The 21,620-nt window shown below is 37.7% G+C and overlaps 1 protein-coding gene across 6 annotated transcripts in view; it reads right to left on the reverse strand.

Moving 5' to 3' along the window:
- The window catches only part of OPHN1 (oligophrenin 1), a 558,586-nt gene that overhangs the window by 144,398 nt on the left and 392,568 nt on the right, over positions 1 to 21,620 (reverse strand). For all 6 annotated transcript variants that reach the window (XM_032329488.1, XM_032329487.1, XM_032329486.1 and 3 more), the window contains 2 exons: positions 19,330 to 19,388; positions 18,061 to 18,166 (listed from right to left, as the gene is read on the reverse strand). In XM_032329488.1, coding sequence (XP_032185379.1) covers positions 18,061 to 18,166; positions 19,330 to 19,388 — 165 coding nt within the window. The remainder of the gene's footprint in view (positions 1 to 18,060; positions 18,167 to 19,329; positions 19,389 to 21,620) is intronic.

Here is a 21,620-nt window from a genome sequence, read left to right on the forward strand (position 1 = left end):
CCCTCTCTGATTTCTCCCCCTTCAGTTTTCCTTCTCTTTCCCTGTGTTACTCTGTGCTATTCCTTATGTTCCACATATGAGTGAAACCATATGATAATTGTCCTTCTCTGCTTATTTCTCTTAATGTAGTCCCTTCCAGTTTCATCCATGTTAATGAAATGGTGGGTATTCATCCTTTCTGATGGCTGAGTAATATTCCATTGTATATCTGAATAAAGAAAATGTGGTTCATATCTCCAATGGAATATAATTTCCATTTAAAAGCTTCAACACAGTCGGTGTAAATGTCCTGAATTTCATCAATGTCATCATTTGTAACCACACCAACATTTTATGGACCACTAATAAAAAAAAATCACTCTATTGTCAAATTATTAAGTATTTTTAAATCCTTTTAAATAGAAAATAAACCCAACAATGAACAAAATTTTACCAAAATGACTACAATATGAATGGCTAGGACCAAGTTCATGAATATAAAGGTTATGATAATTAAACCAAAACTGCTCTGCTGCCTGACAACAGTAATTTTCAGAAACCATTGATTCTAAGATGCATTCAAAATTCAGGTTACATCTTGAAAAACAAGTTTCCCTTAGAATTGATAAAATTTGAGGGCACCTGGGTGGCTCAGTGGGTTATGCCTCTGCCTTTAGCTCAGTTCATGATCTCAGGGTCTTGGGATCCAGCCCTGCATTGGGCTTTCTGTTCAATGGGGAGCCTGCTTTCCCCCTCTTCTGCCTGCTTCTCCACCTACTTGTGATCTCTCTGTTAAATAAATAAATATTAATAAATAAAATCTTTAAAAAAAGAATTGATAAAATTTGATATATGTTTGTTAGCTTTCATGTATATTCTAGGATAGTTATAAATATAGTATTCTAATTATAAATACATACTTACTACACTAGGAGTGATTAATCACTATTTTAAAAACCCTAATCAGAAGGCAGAGGAGTTACTATAAGCCTCAAATAACTGGACCTTAAATCAACAAAAGTAGCTTTGTTAATTAGCATCATTGATGGTAAAGTGACTTCCCATTGTTTAGATGTGTCAAGATATATGGATTGGCGGGGTGCCTGGGTGGCTCAGTGGGTAAAGCTGAGCCACTGCCTTCAGCTCAGGTCATGATCTCAGGGTCCAGGGATCAAGCCCCGCATTGGGTTCTCTGCTCAGTGGGGAGCCTGCTTCCCCCTCTCTCTCTGCCTGCCTCTCTGCCTACTTGTGGCCTTTCTCTGTCAAATAAATAAATAAAAATTTAAAAAAATATATGGATTGGCTACAAATATTGTATATATACTCTCAACTTCCACAGACAGGTTAGAAGAATAGTGCAATGGTTAATCATAACATCACTAAGGTAGACCAACAAATACGCATCTGCAGATGTGATATAGCATAAGGGACACAGTATTGCTTATGATGTGTTCTGGCCAAAAAAAATAGTTAAATTGAATTCATCTGTCTTTAAGTATAATCTCCACTTTATAAGAAATAAAGAAAATGGGGGAACAAGCTGAAAAATATAACACTGAAGAAAGTAGACAAAACTAGTAAGACTCTGTAGGACAACTGGTGGATCTAGTCCTATCAACAAGCCAGTCATTAAAAAAAAAAAAAAAAAAAAAAGACCTGAGCTAGATTTTTGAAAAATGAAAAGAATATAAAAAATAGTGTGTGTGTGAGGAGGAGACAAGATGGCGGAGAAGTAGCAGGCTGAGACTACTTCAGCTAGCAGGAGATCAGCTAGATGGCTTATCTAAAGATTGCAAACACCTGAAAATCCATCAGCAGATCGAAGAGAAGAAGAACAGCAATTCTGGAAACAGAAAAACAACCACTTTCTGAAAGGTAGGACCGGCGGAGAAGTGAATCCAAAGCGACGGGAAGACAGACCGCGGGGGGAGGGCCAGCTCCCGGCAAACGGTGGAGCAACGGCGCACAAAATCAGGACTTTTAAAAGTCTGTTCTGCTGAGGGACATCGCTCCAGAGGCTAAACCCGGGCGAAGCCCACGCGGGGTCAGCGTGGCCTCAGGTCCCGCAGGGTCACAGAAGGATCGGGGGTGTCTGAGTGTCGCAGAGCTTGCGGGTATTGGAACGGGAAAGCCGGCTACAGAGACAGAGCCGACAGTAAGCTCACAGCTCAGTGTTACCTTGAACCGGTCGCAGGCTCGGTGAGCTCGGAGCGCGGCTGGAGGTCAGGCAGAGGGGAGTAACTGGGCGCTGTTCTCGGAGCGCACTGAGGAGTGGGGCCCTAGGCTCTCGGCTCCTCCGGGCCGGAGACCAGGAGACCGCCATTTGTATTCCCCGTCCTCCGGAACTCTACGGAAAGCCCTCAGGGAACAAAAGCTCCTGAAAGCAAACCCGAGCGGATTACTCACCCCGGCCCCTGATAAGGGCGGGGCAATTCCGCCTGGGGCAAATACACTTGAGAATCACTACAACAGGCCCCTCCCCCAGAAGATCATCAAGAAATCCAGCCGAGACCAAGTTCACCTACCAAGGAGTGCGCTTTCAATACCAAGGAGAGCAGCAGAATTCCAGAGGAGGAGAAAGCAAAGCAAAGAACTCATGGCTTTTTCCCTGTGATTTTTTTTGGTCTTGCAGTTAATTTAATTTTTTTCTTTTTCATTTTTTGTTATTTTTCTCGCCTTCTGGTAAAATTTTTTTTTAAACTTTTACCTTTTTCTTTTTTAACGTTTTTTAACCAGTTTATCTAATATATATATTTTTTCCTTTTTTATATTTTTCTTATTTTTTTAAATTCCTTCTTTTTTTTTCTTTCTTCCTTTTTGAACCTCTTTTAATCCCCTTTCTCCCCCCTCACGATTTGGGATCTCTTCTAATTTGGTTAAAGCATATTATTCTGGGGTTGTTGCCAAACTTTTAGTATTTTACTTGCTCCTTCATATACTCTTATCTGGACAAAATGACAAGAAGGAAAAATGCAACACAAAAAAAAGAACAAGAGGCAGTACCAAAGGCCAGGGACCTATTCAATAGAGACATTGGTAATATGTCAGATCTAGAGTTCAGAATGACAATTCTCAAGGTTCTCGCCAGGCTCGAAAAAGGCATGGAAGATATTGGAGAAACCCTCTCGGGAGATATGATGAAAGCCCTTTCTGGAGAAATAAAAGAACTAAAATCTAACCAAGTTGAAATCAAAAAAGCTATTAATGAGGTGCCATCAAAAATGGAGGCTCAACTGCTAGGATAAATGAGGCAGAAGAAAGAATTAGTGATATAGAAGACCAAATGACAGAGAATAAAGCTGAGCAAAAGAGGGACAAACAGCTACTGGACCACGAGGGGAGAATTCGAGAGATAAGTGACACCATAAGATGAAACAACATTAGAATAATTGGGATACCAGAAGAAGAAGAAAGAGAGAGGGGAGCAGAAGGTATACTGGAGAGAATTATTGGGGAGAATTTCCCCAATATGGCAAAGGGAACGAGCATCAAAATTCAGGAGGTTCAGAGAACGCCCCTCAAAATCAATAAGAATAGGCCCACACCCCGTCACCTAATAGTAAAATTTACAAGTCTCAGTGACAAAGAGAAAATCCTGAAAGCAGCCCGGGAAAAGAAGTCTGTAACATACAATGGTAAAAATATTAGCTTGGCAGCAGACTAATCCACAGAGACCTGGCAGGCCAGAAAGAGCTGGCATGATATTTTCAGAGCACTAAACGAGAAAAACATGCAACCAAGAATACTATATCCAGCCAGGCTACCATTGAAAATAGAAGGAGAGATTAAAAGCTTCCAGGACCAACAAAAACTGAAAGAATTTGCAAACACCAAACCAGCTCTACAGGAAATATTGAAAGGGGTCCTCTAAGCAAAGAGAGAGCCTACAAGTGGTAGATCAGAAAGGAACAGAGACCATATACAGTAACAGTCACCTTACAGGCATTACAATGGCACTAAATTCATATCTCTCAATAGTTACCCTGATGTTAATGGGCTAAATGCCCCTGTCAAAAGACACAGGGTATCAGAATGGATAAAAAAACAAAACCCATCTATATGTTGCCTCCAAGAAACTCATTTTAAGCCCGAAGACACCTCCAGATTTAAAGTGAGGGGGTGGAAAAGAATTTACCATGCTAATGGACATCAGAAGAAAGCAGGAGTGGCAATCCTTATATCAGATCCATTCGATTTTAAGCCAAAGACTATAATAAGAGATGAGGAAGGACACTATATTATACTCAAAGGGTCTGTCCAACAAGAAGATCTAACAATTTTAAATATCTATGCCCCCAATGTGGGAGCAGCCAACTATATAAACCAATTAATAACAAAATCAAAGAAACACATAAATAATAATACAATAATAGGAGGAGACTTTAACACTCCCCTCACTGAAATGGACAGGTCATCCAAGCAAAAGATCAGCAAGGAAATAAAGGCCTTAAACGACACACTGGACCAGGTGGACATCACAGATACATTCAGAACATTTCATCCCAAAGCAACAGAATACACATTCTTCTCTAGTGCACATGGAACATTTTCAGGAATAGATCATATCCTCGGTCCTAAATCAGGACTCCACCGGTATCAAAAGATTGGGATCATTCCCTGCATATTTTCAGACCACAATGCTCTAAAGCTAGAACTCAACCACAAAAGGAAGTTTGAAAAGAACATAAATACATGGAGACTAAACAGCTTCCTTCTAAAGAATGAATGGGTCAACCGGGAAATTAAAGAAGAATTGAAAAAAATCATGGAAACAAATGATAATGAAAATACAACGGCTCAAAATCTGTGGGACACAACAAAGGCAGTCCTGAGAGGAAAATATATAGCGGAACAAGCCTTTCTCAAGAAACCAGCAAGGTCTCAGTTACACAACCTAACCCTACACCTAAAGGAGCTGGAGAAAGAACAAGAAAGAAACCCTAAGCCCAGCAGGAGAAGAGAAATCATAAAGATCAGAGCAGAAATCAATGAAATAGAAACCAAAAAAACAATAGAACAAATCAATGAAACTAGGAGCTTGTTCTTTGAAAGAATTAATAAAATTGATAAACCCCTGGCCCGACTTATCAAAAAGAAAAGAGAAAGGACCCAAATAAATAAAATCATGAATGAAAGAGGAGAGATCACAACTAACACCAAAGAAATACAAACTATTATAAGAACATACTATGAGCAACTCTACGCCAATAAATTTGACAATCTGGAAGAAATGGATGCATTCCTAGAAACATATAAACTACCACAACTGAACCAGGAAGAAATAGAAAGCCTGAACAGACCCATAACCAGTAAGGAGATTGAAACAGTCATTAAAAATCTCCAAACAAACAAAAGCCCAGGGCTGGACGGCTTCCCGGGGGAATTCTACCAAACATTTAAAGAAGAACTAATTCCTATTCTCCTGAAACTGTTCCAAAAAATAGAAATGGAAGGAAAACTTCCAAACTCATTTTATGAGGCCAGCATCACCTTGATCCCAAAACCAGACAAGGATCCCATCAAAAAAGAGAGCTATAGACCAATATCCTTGATAAACACAGATGCGATAATACTCAACAAAATACTAGCCAATAGGATTCAACAGTACATTAAAAGGATTATTCACCACGACCAAGTGGGATTTATTCCAGGGCTGCAAGGTTGGTTCAACATCCGCAAATCAGTCAATGTGATACAACACATCAATAAAAGAAAGAACAAGAACCATATGATACTCTCAATAGATGCTGAAAAAGCATTTGACAAAGTACAGCCATCCCTTCTTGATCAAAACTCTTCAAAGTGTAGGGATAGAGGGCACATACCTCAATATCAACAAAGCCATCTATGAAAAACCCACCGCAAATATCATTCTCAATGGAGAAAAACTGAAAGCTTTTCCGCTAAGGTCAGGAACACGGCAGGGGTGTCCATTATCACCACTGCTATTCAACATAGTACTAGAGGTCCTAGCCTCCGCAATCAGACAACAAAAGGAAATCAAAGGCATCCAAATCGGCAAAGAAGAACTCAAATTATCACTCTTCACAGATGATATGATACTATATGTGGAAAACCCAAAAGACTCCACTCCAAAACTGCTAGAACTTATACAGGAATTCAGTAAAGTGTCAGGATATAAAATCAATGCACAGTAATCAGTTGCATTTCTCTACACCAACAACAAGACAGAAGAAAGAGAAATTAAGGAGTCCATCCCATTTACAATTGCACCCAAAACCATAAGATACCTAGGAATAAACCTAACCAAAGAGGCACAGAATCTATACTCAGAAAACTATAAAGTACTCATGAAAGAAATTGAGGAAGACACAAAGAAATGGAAAAATGTTCCATGCTCCTGGATTGGAAGAATAAATATTGTGAAAATGTCTATGCTACCTAAAGCAATCTACACATTTAATGCAATTCCTATCAAAGTACCATCCATCTTTTTCAAAGAAATGGAAGAAATAATTCTAAAATTTATATGGAACCAGAAAAGACCTCGAATAGGCAAGGGGATATTGAAAAAGAAAGCCAACGTTGGTGGCATCAAAATTCCAGACTTCAAGCTCTATTACAAAGCTGTCATCATCAAGACAGCATGGTACTGGCACAAAAACAGACACATAGATCAATGGAACAGAATAGAGAGCCCAGAAATAGACCCTCAACTCTACAGTCAACTAATCTTCGACAAAGCAGGAAAGACTGTCCAATGGAAAAAAGGCAGCCTCTTCAATAAATGGTGCTGGGAAAATTGGACAGCCACATGCAAAAAAATGAAATTGGACCATTTCCTTACACCACACACAAAAATAGACTCAAAATGGATGAAGGACCTCAATGTGTGAAAGGAATCCATCAAAATCCTTGAGGAGAACACAGGCAGCAACCTCTTCGACCTCAGCCGCAGCCATATCTTCCTAGGAACAACGCCAAAGGCAAGGGAAGCAAGGGCAAAAATGAACTATTGGGATTTCATCAAGATCAAAAGCTTTTGCACAGCAAAGGAAACAGTTAACAAAATCAAAAGACAACTGACAGAATGGGAGAAGATATTTGCAAACGACATATCAGATAAAGGACTAGTGTCCAAAATCTATAAAGAACTTAGCAAACTCAACACCCAAAGAACAAATAATCCAATCAAGAAATGGGCAGAGGACATGAACAGACATTTCTGCAAAGAAGACATCCAGATGGCCAACAGACACATGAAAAAGTGCTCCATATCACTCGGCGTCAGGGAAATACAAATCAAAACCACAATGAGATATCACCTCACACCAGTCAGAATGGCTAAAATCATCAAGTCAGGAAATGACAGATGCTGGCGAGGATGCGGAGAAAGGGGAACTCTCCTACACTGTTGGTGGGAATGCAAGCTGGTGCAGCCACTCTGGAAAACAGCATGGAGGTTCCTCAAAATGTTGAAAATACAACTGCCCTATGACCCAGCAATTGCACTACTGGGTATTTACCCTAAAGATACAAATGTAGTGATCCAAAGGGGCACGTGCACCTGAATGTTTATAGCAGCAATGTCCACAATAGCCAAACTATGGAAAGAACCTAGATGTCCATCAACAGATGAATCGATCAAGAAGATGTGGTATATATACACAATGCAATACTATGCAGCCATCAAAAGAAATGAAATCTTGCCATTTGCGACAACATGGATGGAACTAGAGCGTATCATGCTTAGCGAAATAAGTCAAGCAGAGAAAGACAACTATCATATGATCTCCCTGATATGAGGAAGTGGTGATGCAACATGGGGGCTTAAGTGGGTAGGAGAAGAATCAATGAAACAAGATGGGATTGGGAGGGAGACAAACCATAAGTGACTCTTAATCTCACAAAACAAACTGAGGGTTGTTGGGGGGAGGGGGTCTGGGAGAAGGGGGTGGGATTATGGACATTGGGGAGGGTATGTGCTTTGTTGAGTGCTGTGAAGTGTGTAAACCTGGTGATTCACAGACCTGTACCCCTGGGGATAAAAACATATGTTTATAAAAAATAAAAAATTAATAAAAAAAATAGTGTGTGTGTGATGCTATATTGAGTACTAGTTTGGGCACACCACCTATAAAGGGCATTTTTGGGTAAACTAGGGAAATGTTAACATTGTATGGAAAGGTGGAAATTATAGAACTGAAAAAAAATAAGCTGCAAAACACCATAATCTCATTTGGTAAAAAATGTGAATGCATGTGTGTGTTTGTGTGTGTGTGTGTGTGTGTGTGTGTGTGTGTGTGTAGAAATACACACTAACAGAATGATCTGAAAGAAAATAAGCTAATTATTAATAGTAGTGATTTTGGATACTGGGAATAGAAAACTTTTACTTTTTAAATGTTTCTGTATTTTCTAATCTCTACAGTGCACATTATTGCTTCAAAAGTAACAGAAATATTATTACAAAAATAAGACTCTAGTAAGCTTAGTAACCTACACCTAAATCAGCAGTGAAGAAATGAAACTCTTAATATTCACTGAGGATAAGATTCTTTATGTAGAAAACCCAAAAGACTCCACCAAAACATTGCTAGAACTAGTCACAGGATACAAAATAATGAACAGAAATTTCTGAAATTTTATACACCAATAATTAAACTGCAGAAAGAGAAATCAAAGAATTGATCCCATTTAAAATTATACCAAAAACCATAAGGTACTTAGGATTAAACCTCACCAAAGAAGTAAAGGATCCATACTCTGAAAATTATAGAACATTTATGAAAGAAACTGAAGATGGCACAAAGAAATGGAAAAACTTCCCATGCTCATGGATTGGAAGTACAAAATACTCTTAAAATGTCTATGCTACCCAAAGCATTTAATGCAATCCCTATCAAATACCACCAGCATTTTTCACAGAGCTAGAAGAATCCTAAAATTTGTATGGAACCATAAAAAGCCCCAAATAGCAAAGCAAGCTTGAAAAAAAGAGCGAAGCTGGAGGCATCACAATTCTGGACTTCAAGTTATATTACAAATATGTAGTGATCAAGACAGTATGGTTTTAGCACAAAAGCAGACATATAGATCAGTGGTACATAAGAGAACCGAGAAATGGACCCCCAACAGAAAACCGAGAAATTGACCCCTAAAGTATATTGTCAACTAATCTTCAATAAAGCAGGAAAGAATATCTTAGAGAAAGAAGAGTTTCTTCAAGAAATGGATAGCACAACAGTGGACAGAAAGATGCAATAGAATGAAACAGGACTATTTTCTTTTACCATAGACAAAGGTAAATTCTAAATGGATGAAAGACCTAAATGTGAGACAGGAAACCATCAAAATCCTAGAATAGAACACAGGCAGTAATTTCTTTCATAACATCCATAGCAACTTGTTATTAGGTATGACTCTGGAGGCAAGGGAAACAAAAGAAAAAATGAACACTGGACTTCAAGAAAAAAAGCTTCTGCACAGTGAAGGAAACAACCAACAAAACTAAAAGGCAACCTTCAGAATGGGAAACGATATTAGCAAATGACATATGTGATATATGGTTAGTATCTAAAATATATAAAGAACTCATCAAACTCCACACCCAAAATCCAAATAACCCAGTTAAGAAATGGGTAGAAGACATGAATGGTCATTTTTTCAAGGACATCCGGATGGCCAACAGACACATGAAAAGATGCTCAACATCACTCAGCACGAGGACAATACAAATCTAAACTAGAATGAGATATCACTTCACACATGTCAGAATGGCTAAAATTAACAACACAGGGAAAAGCAGGTGTGGTGAGGATGCAGAGAAAGGATAATCCTGTTACACTGTTGGTGGTAATGCAAACTGGTGCAGTCACTCTGGAATACAGTATGGACATTCCTCAAAACTTTAACAATAGAACTACCCTACAACCCATCAATTGCATTAGTAGGTATTTACTCAAAGAATAGAAAAATATTGATCCGAAAAGATACATGGAGCCCAATGTTCATAACAGCATTATGAATAATAGCCAAATTATAGAAAGAGCCCAAATGTCCGTCAACTGATAATTGGATGAAGATGTGGTCCACAAATACTATGGCATATTACTCAGCCATCAAAAAGAATGAAATTTCGCCATTTGTAATGACATGGATAGAGCCAGACTGTATTATGCTAAAGGAAATAGAGTAAGACCAATACTGTATGATCCCTTTCATATGTGGAATTTAAGAAACAAAACAAATGAACGTAGGGGAAAAAAAGAGAGGCAAATTAGGAAAGACTTTTTTTTTTTAAGATTTTATTTATTTATTTGACAGAGAGAGCTCACAAGTAGATGGAGAGGCAGGCAGAGAGAGAGAGAGACAGAGAGGGAAGCAGGCCCCTGCTGAGCAGAGAGCCCGATGCGGGACTCAATCCCAAGACCCTGAGATCATGACCTGAGCTGAAGGCAGCGACTTAACCCACTGAGCCACCCAGGCACCCAGGAAACAGACTCTTAACTGAAGAGAACAAGCTGAGGGTTACTGTAGGGGAAGTGGGGGATGAGTATTAAGGAGACCACTTGTGATGAGCACTGGTCATTGTATGGAAGAGATGAATCATTTCGTTCTAGCACTGAAACTAAGATTACACTATTAACTATCTAAAAGTTAAATAAAAACTTAAAAAGAAAAAAAGAAAGAAAGAACACACTGTTCTACAAGAATCACAAAATATTTTAATACCCAAGAAAATTTACAGTGTCACATTATCCAATTAGTGGTCCACCTTCAGATTTTCTCAAATGTCATGCAAAAAATTATTTTATACTTGGGTTTTATCAAACCTAGATCCAGAGTTCATGCACTACATTTGTTTATGTTTCTTTAATCTCTTGATATAGAACAGTACACCTACCTCTGTTTCCCAGACAGGGAAAAGTCCAGGCTAGTTTCTTAATAGAATATCAAGGAGTCTGTATTTTTCCTATACCCTCTACTTTTTGTAAATTGGAATGATTAAATTTGATTCAGGTAAAACCTTTTTGGCAAAATTATTTAAGTTATATTGTGTACTTCTTCCTGTATCCTATCAAGAGGTACATAAGGTCAATTTGTACTATTATTAGTGATGCTAACTTTGCTCAATTAACTAAGATGATGTTTGCAAGATAGCTTGATTATAAAGATACATTTTCATTTGTAATTAGTAAGTAATATGTGGGTGATACAAGAGAATTATGTGAATATGTTGTTCCTGAGCAATCTTTTACCCAATGGTTTTGATGTATGCCTGAAACAAGGTACTGAGATTATAAACTACTGGTTTGTCTAATTCTATTATTCCTCCCACATCTATTAGCTGGCATTCTTCTGTAAGGAAGAGCTTTCCTTATTGTACTCATCTCCAATAAATATTTATTCAAAAAGTTATACTCAAATATAGCACTTTTGTTTTTGATGTTTATGTTGACTCCAGATGTAATCAATGTCAGCCTTTTCAAACAGGTTGCTGTGTCCTTGTGACATGACTGTATCAGTACTTAAGCTCTCATTTGTTTACAAAGGTATACTTTATCCTAGACTCAACTTGTATTTTCCTTGCCTTAGACCAGTAGTCCGCCATTTCTCTAGGAAGTGAATGTTGTTTAGAAACAAAGATCTGGGCATTATGTATACTCATTGCTTTTTTGGAGGGGTAGAATCACTTCAAGACTGGTTCAATGAGTAGAAGTTTTGTTGTTTTGCTGGGGTTGTTTTTTGATTTATTCTATTTAAATTCGAATTAGTTAACATATATTAGTTTCAGGGTAGAATTTAGTGATTTATAACATATAACATTTATACATATATCACCCAGTGTTCATTACATCAAATGCCCTCAATGCCCACCACCCAATTACTCCATCCTCCCAACCACCTCCCCTCCAGCATCCCTCAGTTTGTTCTCTATAGTTAAGGGTCTCTTATGGTTTGCCTACCTCTCTATTTTTACCTTATTTATTTTTCTTTCCCTTCCCCTATGTTCATCAGTTTTGTTTCTTAAATTCCACATATGAGTGAAATCATACAGTATTTGTCTTTCCCTGATTGACTTAATTATATTAAAATAATACACTCTAGATCCATCATTTTCTTTTTTAAATCATGAGTTCAGGGGCACCTGGGTGGTTCAGTTGTTAAGCATCTGCCTTTGACTCAGGTCGTGATCCCAGAGTCCTGGGATCAAGCCCCACACTGAGCACCACATCATGCTCCCTGGTCAGTGGGGAACCTGCTTCTCCCACTTCCTCTGCTTGTGTTCACTCTCTCACTGTCTCTGTCAAATAAAATAAATAAAATCTTAACAAAAGGAAAAAAATTAAAAATAAATCACTAGTTCATACTGGCTTTCTTAATTTGGCTTTACCATTATAGATTTTATCTATTTATTTATGTGACAGACAGAGATCACAAGTAGGCAGAGAGGCAGGCAGAGAGAGAGGGGGAAGCAGGCTCCACACTGAGCAGAGAGCCTGATGTGGTGCTCAGTGTGGGGCTTGATCCCAGGACCTGGAGATCATGACCTGAGCCAAAGGCAGAGGCTTTAGCCACTGAGCCACCTAGGCGCCCCATCATTATAGATTTTTAATATCTTACATTTTATATCCTTATCTCTTTTTCTTACAGCATAAATCTTCTCTTGTGATAATATTAATATACTCACTTTTTAACTTTTTTCTTTATCCTTGTGATACATAAATATAAAATAGTTTCAAATTTAATTACAATATTATTACTATTACTAAACCTACTGGATGATGCTTACTACTTTTTTGATGCTTTTCCTGTTTTTAAATATTATCTCATTAAGGATGAGTCAGAGGACTACACAGTAAATTAGTTGAAATAACTATTTTCTTTATGTGGTTAAGTTATCAATTTGATAAACATTCAGACTCATTTGCTTTTTAAAATATTTATTTATTATTTATTTATTTGAGAGAGAGAGCATGTTTGCACATGAGCAGGGGGAGTGGTAGAGGAGAGGGAGAAGCTGACTCCCCCTGAGCAGGGAGGAATCCCATTGAGGGGCCTTATCCCAGGACCTGGAGATCAATGACTTCAACCAAAGGCAAAGGCTTAAATGACTAAACTACCCAGGTGTCCCTCATTTACTTTTTAATCTTCAATCTCAGGGTTTATAATCCTTGGTTGCATTTTACTTTTTGGATATATAAAATATTAGTATGGTTCAAAAGTCGAAACCATACAAGGAGGTAGATTTAGAGGAATGTGGCTCTCACCTTTATCACTTCTACCCTATTCACCACCTACTGCCTTTAGTAATCATTTTCATTAGGGTGTTTTTTTTACCTTTTGGATATTTGTACCTCTTAATCTCCTTCATCCATTCCCCCACCCACCTCCTCTCTTACGAATACCAGTTTGTGCTCCGTATTTAAAAGTCTGTTTTGTTTGTTTTGTTTTTAGATTCCACATTATTTGTCTTTCTCTGTCTTCTTTATTTCACCTAGCATAATACTATCTCCATCCATGTTGTTGCAAATGGCAAGATTGTGTTCTTTATGACCGAGTAATAGTCCATTGTGTGTGTGTGTATGTGTGTGTATGCACATACACAACATCCATTATACATATAATATATGTAGTATTTATATAAAATATCTCATATCTTCTTTATTCATCTATGGAGGGGGCACTTGGATTGCTTCATTACCTTGCCTATTGTAAATAATGCTTCAGTAAACACAGGGGTGTATATATCTTTTTGAGTCAAAATGTTTTCGTATTGCTTGGGTAAATCCAGTAATGGAATTACTGGATAATATGGTAATTCTATTTTTTTTACTTTTTGAGGAAACTCCATACTGTTTTCCACAGTGGTTGCACCAATTTACATTCCTACCAACAGTGCATGAGGGTTTCTTTCTCTCCATATCCTCACCAACACTTGTTATTTCTTGTCTTTTTGATATGAGACATTCTGCCAAGTGATACCTGATTATGGTTTTGATTGGTCTTTCCTGAAACTAAGTGATATTGAGCATCTTTTCATGTGTCTGTTGGCCATCTGTATGTCTTCTTTGGAAAAAGATCTATTCATATCTTTTACACAGTTTTAAATCAGATGGTTTGGGAATTTTTGTTGTTGAGTTGTATGATTTATGTGTTTTGGATATTAACTTCATCTTCTTCCATTTGATAGTTTCCCTTTTTGTTTTGTTGGTGGTTTCTTTTGCTGCACTTATTAGTTTGTTTTTATAAGAGCTTTATTGAAATATATTACATATACCATACAGTTCACCCTTTTAATGTTTTTTCCCAATTGTTTTTAGTATATTCACAGAGTTGTGTAACCATCATCACTATCTAATTTCAGAGTATTTTCACCACTCCAGAAAGAAACCCCATAGTAATCACTACCCATTCACTCGCACGTCCCCATATCCCAGTCTTAGGCAACCACTAATCTACTTTTGGTCTTTATAGATTTGTCTGTTCTGAACATTTTATATAAATGGACCCATATAATATGTGGTATTTTGTGTCTAGATTCTTTTACTTAGCATAATATTTTCAAAGTTCATCTTTGTTGTAGCATGAATCGGTGCTTCATTTCTTTTTTTTTTAAGATTTTATCTATTTATTTGAGAGAGAGAATACCAGTGAGAGAGCATAAGAGGAAGGGCATGAAAAAATGTAAAGATCCAAGATGACCTTCAAGAGACAAATGGATAAACGTGATGTGGTCCATATATACAAGGGACTATTACTCAGCCATCAGAAAGGATAAAATACCCAACTTTTGCATCAACATGGATAGGACTGGAAGAGATGATGAGTGAAATAGGTGAAACAGAGAAAGTCAATTATCACATGGTTTCACTTATCTGTGGAACATAAGGAATAGCATGGAAGACATTAGAAGGAAGGGAAAAAGAAGGGAGAGAAATTGGAGTGAGAGATGAACTATGAGAGACTATGGACTCTGGGAAACAAACAGAGGGTTTCAGAAGGGATGGGGCTGGGGGAAATGGGTGAGCCTGGTGATGGATATTAAGGAGGGCATGGATTGCATGAAGTACTGGGTGTTATATGCAAACAATGAACCATGGAACACTACATCAAAACCTAGTGACAAACTGTATGGTGACTAACATAACACAATTAAAAAAAAATAAATGCAAAAAAAAAAAAAGAGTAAGGGCAGAGGAAGCGAGCATGAGTGTGGAGGGGAAGGGCAGAGGGAGATGGAGACACAGACTCCCCACTGAGTAGTGAGCCAGATTTGCGGCTGGATTCCAGGATACTGGGATCATGACCTGAGCCAAAGGCAGATGCTTAAACGACTGAGCCACCCACGTGCCCTAGTGCTTCATTTCTTTTTATCACTGAATAATATCTCATTGTATATTTATACCACCTTTTTTAAATTTATTACTTGGTGGTCATTTGGGTTATTTCCACCTTTGGGTAACTATGAATAATTTTACTGTGGATATTTGTGTATATGTTTTTGCATGAACATATGTTCTCATTTCTCCTTATTATATACCTAAGAATAGAATTAGTGGGTCTTGTGGCTTAACTTTTTGAGTCATTCGTTTTTTATCTTACTGCTTAATTTGACAAAAGTAAGAAAACATGTGTTTAATATTCTTATATATTCTTATTTCCCTCTTTTTTTCTTATAGAAAGGGTAGCATACTCATATATCTTGTTTTAAACTTTGGGTTTGTTTTTGTTTTTGCTGTTGTTCTCTGTTATACACCCTGACATTTGCAATGCATTCTAAATCACTACAAAATAAAGTTTGTAGATATTTTCTTAATACTTTTTTGACTGTATTTTATAACTACATACAATGACTACATTGTTTGAATATACCATTATTTATTCAAATAGTCCCCTATTGTTGGGTGCTTCTGCTATTTCCAATATTTTGCTCTTAAAAAATTATGCCACAGTGTTGAACCTTGTGTATATGTTGTTTGGTACTTGTGGAGGTGTGTCTTCAGAGTATATGTCTAAAAGTAGAATTTCTAGGCATAGGGTAAGTGAATATGCAGATTTATTAGATCTTGTCAAATTTGCCTCCTCTAGTTATATATTGCATTAATGTCAGCAATGTAGTTGAATACCTATTTGCCCCAAAGTCTCATCAATAGATCATGCATTAGGTTTCAAGAATAAGTGGTATCTCAGTGCAGGTTTAATTTGCATTTTTCTCCTTTGAGAAAATGAGCAGTTTTTCATATACTTAAGGGTATTTGTTTTCTATTTCTGTGTCTTGTATGTTTGTGTCTCTTGTCTCTTTTGTTCTAGGCTTTTTTTTTTTTTTTTTTAAAGATTTTATTTATTTATTTGACAGACAGAGATCATAAGTAGGCAGAGAGGCAGGCAGAGAGTGAGAGAGGGAAGCAGGCTCCCTGCTGAGCAGAGAGCCCGATGCGGGACTCGATCCCAGGACCCCGAGATCATGACCTGAGCCGAAGGCAGCGGCTTAACCCACTGAGCCACCCAGGCGCCCTGTTCTAGGCTTTTTGAAGATCAAGACTGTTGAGGTAAGGTAGTAGCCAGACATTGGGTGAATGGAAGTAGGTGATCCTCGCTAACTGCTAGCAGGATAATCCTTAGCTAAGTCCTTGTCACATACTAAGAATCTTAGAAAATCAGAGCAGGAATAACTATTTCAGATTAGCTAGTTCAGTCCTCTCATATTATAGATGAATAAAAGGAAGCCCAGAGAGTGGGAGGAACTTTCTTTCATTCACACAGAAAATTAGAGATAATGTGGAACTTGAACCCAATTTCTCTTTCCCCCAGGGTAACTTCAAATTAATATGCAAATGATTTATGTGTTTATTTTTGTACTTTCACTAAGATTATCACAAACAACAGTTTGGGAAGAAATTGCCTCTCAATTAGCCCAAATTACAAATATTGGCAATAAATATAAAAGGTATCCTCTTGCTAATTCTGCCTTTTTATCTACATTAGTGTCTATAATGCTAATTTGTTATAGAAATATAAAAAAAAACAGAATGTCAGAGTTGCACTGAATCTTGGTAATATCTCATTATATCACAGGGAAACCTGAGATCCAGAGATGCAGAATTTATCACAGGGGGAGACCAAGAGGGCCATTTAGCCTGGAGCCTCACCTTCACTAAGGGTTTCAGGTTTAGGTATTTGAGATCTTCTCCAAATGAGGTTAAAAATGTATGATTACTGCATTTTTGTGAGTGTGATGATAGCTTTATTTTGAAAAATAGACACACATAAAATCCATTGCAATTTTTCTAAGCTTGTTGTCTCATTTCTGTACTTTTTAATATACCAGGAGAAGCCTTGAGGGTGACCTGTCCATGATTATCAAGAAAGCTAGTAACAGAACTGACACCAGAACCCAGATTTACTGACCTGTCCATAGTCCGAGTGCTTTCTGCTGTACCATACTTCTTCATAAGAGCAACTGGCTCTTATGAGTCAAGTAAATTCATCTTTATCCACAACACTGAATCCTCTGTCCAAAAAGTACGACCCATGCCACATAAACACACCATCTCGGAGCTCATCACTAGGCCTACTCTCTATAATATGTCTTTCCTGTCTGCCATACCCAAGCAAAAAGTTGGCCACAATCTTAATAACCCATTTCTTGAGAATCTCTTATGTGCTATGCACTTTATCTGTGTTCATTCAAATACACAGAACAGTCCTGCATGTTGGGCAATACTATTTTCATTTTACAGATGACTAAACAGGCTAAGAGAGATTATCTAAGATTATATCTAAGAGGTTAGATGATATCTAAGAGGTTATATAAGATTATACAGGTAAATAAGTGATACAGCTGGAATTTAAAATCAAATTTATCTCACTACAAAGCCCATGTTCAGCCCACTTTATCTGGTAATACCCTTCAATTGAGATGGATGATGACACTGGGAGGATATATATACAAGGGCCAAGGCAAAATCACCTTCTTTATAGAGCACTCAGCCTGTCCAGGATTAAACAGTTGGTGGCTGGGATTCAAGGAGATAACAAACAGTTTCTCTGCAATGTACCCTGTGGGCCAATCCTCAAATAGAAACTCTTCCTGAAAACTCAGAAGTTACTTACTTGACCAAGTGTCTTATAAGAAGTTCCAGCATCTCTCGATTCTTTTCAGGTAGCTTATATACCAGGGAATGAATAGCTCCCAGCCGGTAATCCAGGTTGTCAGACTCTGAGAGATAACAGAGAGAGACAGTTTTGCCTTTTAGGCAACTGGATCAAGCAAACTCTCATATAGGCATCCGTGCGCGCGCGTGCACACACACACACACACACAATCAGAAACAGAGAGATGAAGAGAGAAAGAGAAGCAGGTACAATGAAACAATGGCAAAGAGACACCAAGGAAAAAAAGACATTGAGACAGAGAGAGAGAGGGAGAAAGAAAAAGACACCAAAAGAGAGATAAAAGACAAAAAGAGAGATAATAACAAAGAAATAGGTCTGGGAGTTTTGAGAGAGAGAGAGAGAGAGAGAGAGAGAGAATAGAAAGATGAGAACACAAGACTATCTCTGAGGAAGTCAAAGTTCTAGGTACAGCAGGTTGTTCTACCCTTTCACATGTAAACTTACGCTGGAAACCCTTGCCCATCCATCTTTTTGTGGTGCTGGGAGGGGTACTGCTACCTTTGGGTTTATGTGAAAATCCCTGAGACAGTTCAGAGGTCTCAGGTCAGATCAAAGGTCCATTGCCTCAACAAAAATTCATTATGAGGTCAAGTCTTATCAGTCTTTTTCCTGTACACCACAGAGAGCACAGAATAGAAGGGTCATGTAAAGATAGGGAGGGATACCCATACAGTGGCCTCAGCCAAAACTTTTAATACTTCTTCAGCTGCTGACTTTTGGGGTGATTCTATATGCCTTATTTCCCATGCAATGTTCCACTGCACCCTCAGTTTTATCTAGAAAATATGATTCTAGCATTAACAGATTAGGAGTAATTCATAGCACAAATGAAAAACATTCAAAAAGGCAAAGCTATGAAAAAAATCTAAAACAGCAACTATAATGAAACCATTCTGCTGCCGCCAATTATGTGAATTAATGCTCTTGTTCTGGCAGAAGAGGCATATGCAGTCAGTAAAGCCCTCACACCCATAACATCCCTCATGTTAGCCAGTTTTATCCAACCTACTCAACTTATACTTATTTATGAAAAATAATATAACACTTGAGTTATACAGCAAGCAAGAATACTCTCATTTGGTAGTGGACAAAAATCTATGGATATTTTTCCCCTCACTTTTTCTCAAACAGTTTTCTAGGTTTATTGCTAATGAACATTATTAAGAAGCCAAAACAACACAATTAACTAGCAACATAGATACTTACTGGCAGCAGAGACCAGCTCTTTGTGAAGTCTATAGGTCATGACAGGTTCAGAAAGATTCCTGAAATTAATGAAGACTGTAAGTTCCTTTGGGGAAGCCTTGGATTTTCAGTTCTGTGGGCAGCAAGGCTTAAAGTTCCTAATCCCTATAGCTTAGTGAGATTACATGTATTTCTCTCTTCACCTGAAACTTTGTCAGAGGAATGCCACTTACTGGTAAATCAATAGAAGACCTGCAAAAGTATAAGCCAATTAGTCCTGCAGGGTCCCTAATTAGTTTCCAAAGGTGAAAGGAGTCATAAACCAGCCCTGAAAAATTCCAAAGTGGACCCAATCTGAATGCTGCTATAAAGTCCTTGCAGTTTGATAGTTCCTTAGTTTTCAAAGTACTTTCATATCTATCTTCCCATCTGATCCTTCCAATGATCCTGTGACATGCAGCAGTTATTCAAATCCCAGCTTAATGGAGGAGAAAACTGAGGTCCAACAGATTTCTTTATTTAGTTAAATATATATATACATATATATATGTGTGTGTGTGTATGTGTATATATATATATATATATATATACACATACATACATAGGCTGAGCACCTACAGATACCTGACATTGTGCCAGATATTAGGATCCAAAGATGAGTAAGAAAGACCCCCAAACCTCCAAGAGCTAATAGTCTAGTTGAGAAGAGTGCCATATACAGAATTAACAATGTAAAAGGACCAGTGTGATGATAATACTATTAGTAAATGCTTCACTGTTCTAAATGATTTGCATATATTTACTAATTTAATCCTCATGACAACACTGTAAGGTATATCCATTTTATAAATGGGGAAACTGAGGTTCAGAAAAGTTAAATAAGTCATCCAAGACCACGCAAAGCCAGTAAGTGGCAGAACTAGGCAGTCTTTCTTGAGTCTATGCTCTTAATCACTATGTTATACAGTCTGACATTACTATTATCATAGTAATCCAGTTGAGAGGTAATAAAGACCTAAACAAAAATAGTGGCATCAAAGAAAAAAAGAAATGATAAGGAGAATTATTTAAAAGACATTAAAGACAGAGCTTCTTCAATGATTGGGTATACTGGTAAGGGAGAGAGTCATCTGGTTTGTGAGACTGGATAGAATAGAAATGGATTCAGAAGGAAGTAGAGACGTTAAGCCAGAGGGACTTTTGGGGAGTCATCTGGTTTGTGAGACTGGATAGAATAGAAATGGATTCAGAAGGAAGTAGAGACGTTAAGCCAGAGGGACTTTTGGGGTAGTCAAAGTGACATGTCTATTAGGCAGATGGATGGAATGCCCTTCTAGATCTGAGAAGTAAATATGAAAATCATAAACCTAGGTGAGTATTTAAAACCATGAACATAGGTGAGCAGTTAAAACCACAAGAACAGATACCACTGCTCAAGAAGAGATGACCAACTAATAGCCAAGAGGCCTTCCAATTATTATTTGTTCAGAATAGTGTATTAAAAAGACAAGTTGTATTAGGTGTCAAAATATAAAAAAAAAACTGAGATGCCTCACATAAAATCTGCATTTTCTGCCTCTATTGAAAAATGGAAAGACCTGGTTATATTGAGCCCATATGGTTATTTGTGGAAATAAATATTATGGCTGATTATATATAAACAAAGGGATCACTATGCAAATACAGGTTCAATATGTAATGTTTTAATAGGAAAGTAGTCTGCTTCATTCATTTTTGTGGATATCTGAATTTTCCAACCCTCGATTATAGTAAAAAGAGAGGAGAATCCTGGAAAATATCAGGTAGAAAGTCCATAAAGCGAACTTCTAAAAATGGTCAAAAAAGGTATGAGGAAAGCCAAAAACAAGTGATACAGTAGAATCCAAAAGGGGAGAAAGTATCAAGGAGGCTTCATTAACAGCTTCAAATGTTGCAAAGAAATCAAGTAAGGACTAACAATTGTACATTGTGTTTAGCACTGAGGGAATCACTCGTGACCTTGGCAAGAGCATTTGCAGTGGAGCAGAGGTGTTGGGACGGTGACTGCAATGGGTTAAGGAGAAAACTGGGAGGTTAAGAAGTAGAGACACTGGGACACCTGGATGGCTCAGGTGGTTTAGTGTCTGCTTTTGGCTCAGGTCAGGATCCCAGTGTCCTGGGATCAAGTCCAGCATTGGGCTCTTTGCACAGCGAGGAGCCTGCTTCTCCTTCTGCCTGCACTCCCAATTTATATGCTATCTAACAAATAAATAAATTTTTAAAGTCTTAAAAAATAATAAGTAGAGACACTGTATGTAGATTACTTCATGTAC

This window comes from Mustela erminea, chromosome X (assembly GCF_009829155.1).
Source record: "Mustela erminea isolate mMusErm1 chromosome X, mMusErm1.Pri, whole genome shotgun sequence".
Taxonomy (NCBI): domain Eukaryota; kingdom Metazoa; phylum Chordata; class Mammalia; order Carnivora; family Mustelidae; genus Mustela; species Mustela erminea.